The 12,236-nt window shown below is 41.4% G+C and overlaps 1 protein-coding gene across 4 annotated transcripts in view; it reads right to left on the bottom strand.

Annotated features, from left to right (window-relative positions):
* The window catches only part of INO80 (INO80 complex ATPase subunit), a 67,171-nt gene that overhangs the window by 17,426 nt on the left and 37,509 nt on the right, over nucleotides 1-12,236 (bottom strand). For all 4 annotated transcript variants that reach the window (XM_056346800.1, XM_056346802.1, XM_056346803.1 and 1 more), the window contains exons 25-27: nucleotides 11,061-11,201; nucleotides 5,974-6,199; nucleotides 188-315 (exon numbers count right to left, since the gene is read on the bottom strand). In XM_056346800.1, the coding sequence (XP_056202775.1) occupies nucleotides 188-315; nucleotides 5,974-6,199; nucleotides 11,061-11,201 (495 nt within the window). The remainder of the gene's footprint in view (nucleotides 1-187; nucleotides 316-5,973; nucleotides 6,200-11,060; nucleotides 11,202-12,236) is intronic.

The following is a 12,236-nucleotide window of genomic DNA, read 5'->3' as shown; positions in this document are numbered from 1 at the left end:
CGGCAGCTCCTATGTTCTCATATATGAGAGTCGTTACTGATGCATCACTAATGCATTTACTGGGTATCCTTCAGCGCAGTAACTTAGTGCTAGGTTTGCTGCATCCAAATTATATATTTTCTCTAAAAAATTGTTGCTAAATCTGCACCTTCAGAATTTGTCTTCTGTAAGGCTACAGCTCTCCTACCTCCAGTAAGTCAATCATTCGTGTCATCTGGGAGTAGATGAGAACTCTGTGTCCTTGAGATTTCAGCCGCGTCAACAAAAGATCTAGGGCATGAAGTTTTCCACTGTCAGTGATCAGACTCTCTTTGTCTAAAAAGAAAGGGAAGAAAAGCAGGTAACTAATAAAGTCAAAACACCTCCATGCAACAAGTTAATGTCTAAGTTCTCCGAGCACTTCGCTGCATTATCATCCCTAAAGTAATGAGTTGCGATGGAAGAAACTGCAGCATCCCTCCTGGCTGACACAATCACATCGCTAACAGTAACTGTCATTTGTTGGGACCGGAGTAGACGAATATACCCACTTTGCAAAATTTCACCACAGACTGAGCTCCTCATGAGTACCCTCAAACAGCCATCTCCCTCACCTGTGGATTCATTCTGACCAGATCAACAACCAGAACATACCTTGACAGCTGAAGAAAATTTTCTCCACTTGAGACGTTAAAATGCTGTCCTTTGGACATCTGCTGCTGAACTTTAGACCCTCCACACTTCTGGTTTCAAGATCAAACCCCTCACCACCATGGAAAGTGAAGAACAGTGCTCTAGGTTGCTGTAAAATAACAGCCCTTTCATGGCACTGCCTCAATTTTCTTTCTCTTCCCTGCCCTCTGCTTTTTGGATTGCCTGTTTTGTTTTTTTTTTAAGAAACATTTCCAGATGGCAATCTTTTCAGTCACTTCAGATTTTATACTTCACGTCCCCTATTTCAGCACTGCTCATGAAGTATTTTTCAGGAAGGAGATCTTCCTGTTTGTACATTCTGTACATAAACTTCAGTAAACAATACATTACTGTCGAAAGAGGATGAAGAGACATTTTCTTCCAAAAAATTATCTGTTGGAAAGGCCGTTGATGATTCTTTATTCTTTGGGAAGTCTGAATTTACAGCCAAAATGGAAAGTTGACAACTGCAGATGGCACAGGCTAGTACACAACCCAAATATTTTCGACATGTCTAGCAGGTAACATTTTCTAACGTCTGGCAGGTAACCCTTCCACACGCTCCTTGTTGCACACAATGAACTCACGCATGGGCTGAAGCAAGCCCAGCTTTCTGTAAAGCAGTTAACTGTCTGACACAATATCCCGATTAAAAAATAAAAGGTATATACAAAAATCAATTAATTCATCTGAGCACCATGCATTTTAATACAGCTAAACCCAAGTTCATACTAGTGGAACAGAGGACCGCAGACCACACAACAGCTCTCCTAACAAGCGCAGCGGGGTTGCCCAGAGGCCTACTACATTTGATTCTTGCACGTACAACCAGTGGTTTGCTGACAAAAGCAGAAATGTAGTTATTCTTCTACACTTAATTCAAAAGATCATTTTGAAATAACACACCCAGGTTTACTATGTCTTTCAGACAGGTTGTAAAAACCACAAAGTGTTCAGGAAAAATCTCCAAGATTTCCGTGTGTTAAAAAATAGCTCTTGCAGCGAGGGAATTCAGAAACTTGATCCACTTCAATTTTTTAAAAAGCAGTTGGCACTGCTCAAGGTTCTTTTTTTGGACAAAGGTTTTTAACATCAGAAGAGATCTCTACAGTAGCAGAAAAAGGCACAGTATCCAGCGACTTGTTAAAACTGTAAAAACAAGGCATGCTTCCCGCTTACCCTTCCAATAATTAGAACAAACTAGTCAGCAACACTTTTATCCAGAAACATGGTAGATTCATCATCACTTTAGTATTTCAATCAAGATATCTTTCAAAAATATTGCCTTTAGATTAAATATAAATAATGGACTTGATGCTGGAATAAGCAGGATCTACATTAGGACATCTGAGGATGCAGCCAACAGTCCTCCTTTCTGAATTTCAAAAAACTGTGAGTTGTCAATATCGCTTAAAATTATTAGCCATCCTGTTTGCACCATAAACCAATGCTGCCAGCGCTCCCTCCTTAGGTAAGGTCGGAGCCATGCTCCCGCACTTCCCTAGCTGAGAATCCAAGACAAGAGCTCTGCTCATGCTTTCCAGTCTGCCTATCTAGTCACTGCTTTTTGCCAGTCTCCTCTTCCTCCTCAGGGTGACTTTGTAGCTTTGCCAGGAGCAAGTGCCACATAATCACTTGAGTCGTTAGCAGCTACCTTAGGGAACCCATCAGCCAGAGAGCCAAGCCAAGGAGACACTGTCAGGAGAACCAGGACCGCAGCTCAGCTGGCATTTGTTCCAAGTGCAACATACTGTATAGTGACGCACTCGCCTCCAGAGCAGAACTTGGTCTGCATCGCATACAAATAGTTAACAGTTTCACGCATTCTAAGGAACACCAAGGTTTGAACTCAGGCAATTAAGTAAAAATGGAAATTACTTATGGTTATGTGGTTTTAAAATACATCTATGTTAAGTCAAAAACTCTGCACAGTAGCAATATTTACCCTTTCTAGAAAATGTCATTCTTTCCTTTAAATGCACACAGCCATAACATTCTGCATTTATTCTAGTTGGTCAGCTTGCTATTTCAGAATGAGTTCAACTGAGTGAAGCAACATGAAAAGTCTAGATATACATGACAAAATAATATGATTTTTACACCAAAAGCCATCTGACTGGAAGGAAACCGAGAGAACAAACAGGGTCTGTTCAAAAGCCAGTCCTGACTGGCTCAGATTAACATATTAGCAAGTTCCCAAAAGCAAAATGCTACTGCTTTTCTCGCACAGGCATGAATAGGTAGAATTAAGTTTTGGTGACTGGAAGTGATGCGTGTCCTTTGCTGCTGGCTCCTTAGTCCTCCATTGTGTAAGTCAGTATTTTAAAATAGCAATAAAATGCAAATTACAAGTAAAGAACTTACTTGCAGATGGTCTTACAGTCTGAAAAGTTAGCATCTTGTTAACAGTTCATAATTTGTCCAATATCTCAGCATCAGAGCAGACTAGACTGCACTGGCGAGAAAGTTGGGTTGGGTTTTTTTTTGTTTGTTGCGGGGGTGGGGGGGGTGTATTGTTGGCTTTTTCTGTTAGGAAAGCAAAACAGAACTAACAAAAGATTTCTTGTCTCTGGAAGCGAAACCCATTTGACTTTAACCTGGCATCTTTAAGCGTGCTATCTTGATGCCATTATGTTTTCCAAGATGAAATATTTTTGCATGCTTAAAGCCTGCCACCTAGTGCTTCAAAGGACAAATTCTGGAAAGCAGTAACAGAAAATGTACTTTGTTTACGCCACCTTCAGAAAACACTACAATTACTCAAAAGAAGGTAAAAGGAAAATAAAAAAAAAAGTATCTTCCACTTCTAGTTTCTCTCACTTCTATGTCTCCTATCCTTTTACCTTGGGGGAAAAAAAAGGCTGTTTACTTAATTTTTAAATGGCATTAAATTTGCAATTCCAGATTTTCCATTTTTAATGACTGGCAAAAACATACAACGATATCATTGATTTTTTTATTATTTTTTTTTTAAACTGCATCAAAGGAACTTTAAAAAAATTAACCCAGGCAGGAGACAGAGGACACAATTTTTTAGTCCTTCAGCACTGTATGAAATAAACAAGAAAACAGAACCCGACCAAAACCAAGCTAACAGCCAAATCGTATTGTATGGCTTTCAGTCCGAAGAAAAAAGCCCCTGCCTCCAGTCACACTGGGACAGGGACATAAATTATCCACAAGGGGATACAGTGGGATCCCATGGCCTGGGAAGAACAGTTACAAATGATTATGACTGAAAATAACCCTTGTCGGGAGCTCTGGCCGATGGCTGTAGCTGGGCTCACTGCTCTCTGGAGAATGACAAAAAGTGCCTCTGGACATGCAAAAAGCAGAGGAAAGAGAGATAAAGTCTGGTTCCAGTTGACACCCCTGGTTCCCCTCCCGACAGTCTGCACGGCACAATGGGGTCAGTGAGGAGCTAGCTGGCTCTCACAGTAAACAGCCAGTCAGGCCGGTGCTTTTTATCGATGCTAAAAGGACTCAGACACTTCCTGCCATTTAATCTAGGACCATTTTTCTTTCAAAGAACAGGAAAAGCCTCAAGAGATTCCCACAGTGATCGCAGCTGAGCCTGCTGCCAGAGCACTGGGAACATCAAGCCTGGGAGAGGCTAGAGCAGGGTTAGCAGAGAGGTATCTCCTTTTCTTCTTGTCACCTACTTACTGCAGATCATCACACCTAGCCCTCCACCTGACGCTTGCTAGGCTTCAGCCTTGTAGATGGCTCCTTCAGCACATCAGGCCCTTTCTGTAATGCACTGTGCCTGCTCCTTGCACGTATGAACATAGCTGCCCTGACATGGTTCATGCCCTCTCCGAGTACGTTTAGGTTTGAATGCTACTTTCCACCTAATTAAAAACACAGCTGTACAAACCTACTTTTTTTAAAATCCCCTTTTAGCTCCAACACCTCCTAAATTAAGCCAGCTTTACATAACATGCTCATCCCAACCAGATTCTCAACCAAATTTGTCGTTGTGCTCTGACAATTTGCCTAACCTTGCATGTGTTCATTCACTTCTGTAAGCTTCTTGTATCCCATCTTTATTCCACTACACATTTTTGCCAATGACAAAGTCATCAGCTTAAAACGAAAGCCTCTTCAAGAGAATGCAGCCCTCCCGCTATTCCACCTACAATGGCTACTTCTCTTCATTTCTCTGTCCATGCCTTCTACCTTAATTTATCCCTTTGCTGTTTCCCTCCTTCCTGCACAGCGATTCATTTTCTGTTTCCAAATAATTGATAAATAATTCAATGAACTCCTGAAGAAACTGTAAAATCACCAACTGTCATTGAACATTAATCTAGGTCAAGCTCATGAAAAATGGTTTCTCCATTACATAGGTATAAAGTGCTCCAAATGACTCCAAGTACTTGTGAGGTACCTTCTCAAACCGGACTGCAGCAAGCAAAAGGCCATTTTCCTTTTACTGTACTAACTTCCCCTGCCAAACATCCTTGACCCAAGAGGGTCTGGGAATAACTTAGCATCTGGCAGTGTAAGCTGTTTTTCCTCTTGGCTATCTCTCAGATCTCTAGTGCTTTCTGCACCGCTCTGCTCACTGCTCAGGACCATCTTCTGACAGCCAGAGCATGTCCGGCTCAGGAAAGTCACCGCAGTACTGGCAATCAAATTCTAGGACATCTTGGATTACCTCAGTCTAATTCTAGGAAAAAATGAAGTGCATTTATTTTACAAGTACATTGGTATCTTTTTTGCGCACTTTACCAGGAAATATGAGTAAGCCTTTATTCTAGCTGAAACACAGTAATCTCTCATGCCTTGCTTTCCAGACCAATTTCCTCTGAACTTGGTCCCCAAACCTACCCTTCTCATGGTAGACTGCTACAAGTAATTTTTATCTTTTCACTACAAAGACCAACAAAAAAATCTCTTAGGTCAATACGAAGGCCTTCCAACACACTAGGAGGCAAGGTATGAGTTACTTTTCCTGCAATCTTCTACCTCCAACCTCAAAATAGTATTTGGTTGTGAGAGGAGACTGTGCTTTAGCAAACTAATCTCTTTAGTCATTTGAAGGGCTGACATGCTAAGAGGAGTTTGTAAGCAATAGAAAAGTCTGTATTAAAATTTCAGTACCCATCGACAGCTTTACTCCACACAAAGGACGTGAAATCACAGTGCATCTTAAGGTACCAGAGTTAACTTTACCTCAGGAGGAAAAACACACACACAGCCACCCCCTCAAAAAGCCCATAATCGAGCATAATTACCACCAAAGAGCAGATGTCCTTATTTATCTCATCCCTGTTCCGTGACGACCTCCAAGCTTACCTGGTATCCTGATGAAAGACCAGCCGTTCTGAGGCCTGATCCCCAGCAGCCCTCCTGGATACTCTGGGAAGAACCGGGAGCATTGCTTCAGCCAGTCCGCTGCTAGCTCAGGGGCTCCATGGAGCACACACTGCTTTGCTTCCAGACTCCCTCCTTCCTTCAGTGCCCTGCGCTCGTATTCTGCGCTTCGGTCATTGCAGTAGAACTCCAGCGGCACAGCTGTTACCTACAAGTAAAATAATAATGAATATTCTTGTTCAGATTCCCTCTCATCCCCAAATCTCCAGTTCAGGTACCTTCCCACAGGATAAAATTTAGAAAGGCAAATCCTTACTGACACATACAAATGGAAAACCATCTCCGGCTGGGCTTAACATAAGCCAAGATGCAACACCTCCTCCCCACACGACAGAGTCCTGTGAACGACCAGGCAAGGGCTACCTGTCTTTTGATAAACAATGCCTCGTGTGCCAACTGCTATACAACTGACATCAAAGCTGAGAGGAGTAAAAGAATAATATCCTTGCTGAATCTCTCATTTTGCCTGGTTTTTTTCTGTTTATTGGCTCTTCACATTCAAGTATTTACATAGCAGATATGAGATTTATGTATCATCCTTAATAGAAAAATTCACATGACAATTTAAAACTAGGAAGATACACAAACTAGAAAGGGAAAAAATGCGAACATGAAAACAGCTGTTTTGGAACAGCACATTTCTTGGGCTTGACAGCAGATTTGAACAGAAGTGGGCCACAGAAGTAGCAAAAGTGAGGCACAGGATGATCTTTTTCTTCTGACCATCCTATGACTCCCTTACCCTATGACCTGCTTCAGCACACAGAGCCCAGCTGGACAGCCCCGCGCTGCCAACACGGAACCCCGACTGCACGTCGTGCGAGCCACCCTGGCAGGGCTCCACCACGGCCTCCCCCCGCTCTGCCCCAGCCACCCAGACCTGAGCCCAGAGTGGAAGGTCCACATCAGCCAAACAGCTGCACGCCGATGGCCACGAGGTCCTCCAGTAAAGAGCCTGTCCCAGCCACAGGGCTGCCCCTTGTACAGCCTATAGCTTTCCCTTACCTCCCTCACCAGGGTAAGGGGCAGGAATAAAACCCCAGAGCGGACCCAAGCCATGGCACACACCAGGACAGCCCGCTCTGCTGGCTCCTTCTTCAGACACTTCACCCAGAATTAAAGTACGATCCAAAGCAAATACAACTACGGCACTTTCACACAAAAATTAACACACAAGTATTCACTGTTTGGCAAAACAATCTTTCCAATAAAACGCAGATCACCAACCTCTTTCCACCTTTTCTGATTAGAAGTCTATTTTGGGATAACATTCCGGGGCCAGTGTTTACAAAAGAAAGCTAATAGAAACTTTCACATACTATCTACAGACTTAAGGTGTTGTAAATTCACATAAAAATGAAACTAACATGTAATATTAGAAAATTAACCTCATAACAGAGAAAAGTTGTGCTGGCAATGCTTTGTAGATTTATTCTTCAAGAAGCAAATGTATCATTACTTTAGAAGTCATCACTGCTTTTATTTCAGAAGTACAATTAAGAAAAGTGTCAACCATGTAAATTAATGTAAGTTTAAAATATTGTCATGTATCCTAATGGTGTAAAAAATGACGTTACCTACAGGACTACGGAAAGCAATGTAACAAATCAAAATGGACACAGAGGAAATCAAACTTGTGAAAGTTTTCACATTTTAAAAAAGGAAGCAGAGCTGTGTAGGAAGAAACAGTACGGAGTCTGTAGGTTTTGGTGGGGAACAGTAAGCAGTGGAGTTCCTGCAGGATTCAGTAGGAGTGGGAATTAGTGTGATAATGCGACCACTGAAACATTAAATACAGTAAAAGAACTATCTTTGTGTTGCAGATGAAAAGCTTTTATGTATTTCAAGGGGGTTTAACTTTTTGTTCCAGCTTACTCTAACATGACACAATTAGCTGCTGCATACTAACATGGAAATATTTTAATGGCGTAACTAAATGATCAGCAATAAAATCGTTTAAATACCACCAGTTTTAAATATTGTACTCTAGAATTCTAAGGTGAAGGGAGCAACCCATACCTCAGGGGAGACTGCCTGGTACCTTAGATGCTGGCTGCACCTCTGACTCAAAGTAAAAGGTATAAAGCAAGACCTTCTGGGTAGCAGCCTGTGGTCCAGTCCTGTTTTACAAGAGCTTTTCTTATAGAAACAAATTCATCTCACAGCGCCTTCTCTTTGCAAGGGCCCAATAACTGTTTAAAGGGATCCATGAGCACAATTACAGTACATCTTGAAATAAAACCAGAAAAGCATATAAAACCTTAGCAATAATAGCAAAGCCATTGTTTTGCAAGATGCCAAGAGCTATTTTTAAGTCAGACCAGCTTACAGGCCTATACACACAGCCACACAAAAACCTTGCAAAATGAAAGGGACTGTGTTAAGGCTTTGTGCACACTTCCACTAGGTAGAAGATGCTGTGGGAACTGATGTTATCTTGTACTGCCACCTGCAGTCAACGCACAAGACTAACTTGTGTGTGAGTGCAAAACCTCTCCTCTCAAAATGCAAGCAAGCCTGTCCCCTGAACACTGATGTGCATCACAAAGGACACGGTACAGGCTTAGGCTGCTTAAGGGACGCTATTAACCATTGCATTTCAGTTCGTATTTCTGCAATGGAGAGACTGGAACTAGTAACTCTTCCAAGCACAGATAACTTGTATTTCATTTCCAGGACATCTCTGGGACAGGCAACCACGACACACAAAACAGAGCAGACCAATTACTGACATAGAAACAGGACTCATCTGCTGAAATCAATATGCAGATTTATACACTACGATTTTTTAAAAGAGAAACAAAGTCACACCATAAAACTGTAGAAGTATTTCAGTAATACCTCACCTAAAGGAAGAGCTAGTAGGAGACAATCTTGATGAACTCTGTGTGCCTCAGTGCAACTTCTGCATTAACAAGAACTAACCTTCCCGTGTAGCCTGTGTAACACTGACATCTGAGGACAAGACTATCCTTACTGTCAGCTCCACACTTTTTTAAATGCAGACACACACTTGCAGGGTAGAACCCTGGGTCTTTTCTACGGCCTTACAAGAAAACACAACACATTTCTGAAAGACACCAAAAAAAATCTTCCATCCAATCTTGTTCACGGTCCTCTCTCCTTTTTGCATTGGTGCACTTTTTAAAGTTTTTTTTCCCTCGGGTTTGTTTTTCTGGTTTATTCGGAACAAAAAGTAGGGCAGTCCTTAGTACTGAACATATTATTGTCAATGCTTAGTGTCAGTCCTTAATACGTAACACATTATTGTTAAACCGATTGAATGTAACTGTCATAGTTCAGAGACACATCAAAAATATAGTTATAGGGATATATGAATGCATCGCCACCTTAAAAATGCAGTAACTTCATTTAGTTAGGGCAATTGTAAAATGCCTCCTGCATTTCTCTCCATGCAAATTCAACATCATGACATGCCCAAACCCACTTCTCACCACACCACCTCTGACAACACTGGGATCTACTGAAACTAAACCTAACAATATTACTTGAAACTGAACTAATTGGCTTCTTAATGACAATACTAGATCCATCCTCCAAACTACTTTTTTTGTGATTGAGACCTAACTGTACTCAGGAAAACGGCCTGCACAGAAAGCAAGCTACGACACTGACCCCCCCCCACCAGCACCCCATAGCTGCTACATAAACATACGCTCTTATTTCTATCATTCGCTCCATTAACTTCCCAAAATTCACCACAGGTCAAACAACAACAGAAGGCTATCGTTTCTGAGAACATATGTGCTCTTTCTGCTGTTTCAGGTCTTCTACACTCCTGCCAAAAGTTTCTAGCAAGCGTAAAATTGAGTCTTTGTATTCCTAGAAACAAAAAGCCGTGCCTCCACTTAATCATTTTTATACACCAGCCAAGCCAAAACAAGCAACTTTTATTCACAAGAATAAATGTCAGCTATGATCTCTCCTAGCCTTCCCCTTCCCTTCATATGTAGCCTCCTAAGCCCCTCTCCTCCCTTCCTGATGTAGGGCAAGTATTCCAACATGTTCTTCATCTGTAACGCAAATTTAGGTACAAAGAGCAACCAGTCAAAGGAATCTGAAGGAGAAGCGGTTTTCACAATTTACTCTCAGAATAACTGCTTGGTTTTGAACCAGGCAGTGTGCGGTGACTGGAAGGTGATACGCAACCGAGATGTTCAGCTGGATCAGCTTGAGCAGCAGTGTGTAGGTAACAAGCACAGAGTCCTACTCGCCAGCCACCCTTTTCCAGCATGTGTGGCCCTATTTGATCAAGCCCACAGCAAAAACATCAATGGTGACTAAAGAACTTAACGCCTGGATGGCGTAGTCATAAAAGTACATTTTGTCTAGCTTTGTCAAGGTCCAACAACATGGAGTACAACAGCCTGAGATGTATGAAGGTCTCTTCTGTCAGCCCTGGAAACTTCAGCTCGAGTAATTTCAGAATTCAATTAATAGATGATGGACAACCCCAAGCAGTACCACTGAATACCCAAAAGATTTGCAAAATGACAACTCAAGTAATGCTCGTATATCGCAACTTGGCATTTCCTTTTTGGAGCACAAACTGGCACAAGGAGAAACAATGAACATTGTTTTCAAAAAAGCATTGCTCCTCAGCCCCCCTCCGCCATCACAGTTGACCAAACAATCATCCCATGCCGTCCAAATCATACCTACATCTCCCCCTTAGATTACTGGGGAATAATCTCCATAATCTCTTCTATAATTTTACTGCTTTTGGTATTAGGAGAGAAAGTGAAATCTGTATCTCAGAATAACTCCTGTTGGGTGCATCTTACAACTTTCCTTTTCCCTTCAGTACACATTACAGACACTTCCTCTATGAAAAAACCCACTACTGAATACAGTAGCAAAAGGACATCCTCACAGCAGCTTTGCCCAACCAAAAGAAAGTCATAGATCATCCTGTTCCTAAGACACAATTCCAACAAGATTTAAAACACAATAGAAAATACATAATTTACAACTTAACTTGGACTTACCCGTGGACTGGCTATGCACAGGAAGGACGGCAGCTCAGTCACCTGGCAGCATCGTACACATGAGGTAGCTGATCTCCTTCGATGTATGACATGATCCGAATAGCCAGTAACTGCTTTACAGTGGCTGCTGAACACAAGGTTCTGAAAAGAAAATTAAAATTAAGTTACTACATCTATAAAGAGATACTCATATCTTGTAACCACCCATGAGAAATATTTCTCTGAAAAAGGAAACTCTAGACATCTTCTGCAGCAACAACGTATAGGATCTTTGCATAATTATCAGAACATTCAAATCCTGAAACAGTTGAAATTAGAATAGCTCGTATCAATGCTTGCCTTTACACTCAGTTGGAACCAGAAACAAGTTTTTCCTTCTTTGAGTCTTTTGACCTTACCTTTTATAACTAAGGAAGTACAGGAATATTCTAGTAGATCTGACGCTCAAGCTGTTCTCTAGCTACTCCTTTATCTATTCTGAAGCATGGGTAAAATGAAATTTGGCACAGAAAAAAATTAAGACTAAATGAGACTGGATAGGTATCTTTGGACTTAGATCTCTAGCAACCTCTTCTTACTTTCCTGTGCAAAATGTCTCCAAATTTCATCCTGAAGACTTTCAAGGTGCTAGCACAGTTACTCAGCACGTGAACGCACCCATGTGTAAAACCTGGACTTTGCCACAAGACTGTTGATGTCCTTTTGATACAGAAAAACGGATCCACTCAAAAGTGGGGGCACCGAGGTTGACGTGGCAGTTTAAAGGAGAGCTCTTCAAACTCAACAACAACAGAAAACAGAAAACAACAGAAAAATAACAGAAAACTACATTTTCTGCGCTTGCATCATTTATTTCCTTTTTTATTGTAAATAACCTGCATCAAACAATGAAATAAACTGCTTATAGACTAAGCCATTTTATTCTGACGTTTTTATTCTGACTCTTCTACATTCATAGTGACCAACTGTTACATATTGTTATATACAATTGTTTCCTATAGTATGCAGAGCATTATTCTGCACACTATAGGAAAGAAGCAATAATTTTAGAACCGTTAAGAAGTATGCCTCTCATTGCCACAGGATCATAGTATGTGCCCTCCTGGCAGTTCTAGCAGTTCTTTTAATTCACTTAAGTAAAATGTAAACAGTATCTAAAGCTTTGTCATTGTTCTG

The sequence above is a fragment of the Falco biarmicus genome, chromosome 7, assembly GCF_023638135.1.
Source record: "Falco biarmicus isolate bFalBia1 chromosome 7, bFalBia1.pri, whole genome shotgun sequence".
Taxonomy (NCBI): domain Eukaryota; kingdom Metazoa; phylum Chordata; class Aves; order Falconiformes; family Falconidae; genus Falco; species Falco biarmicus.
Note: the sequence above shows the minus strand (reverse complement) of the source record. Positions and strands in the feature narration are given on the sequence as shown.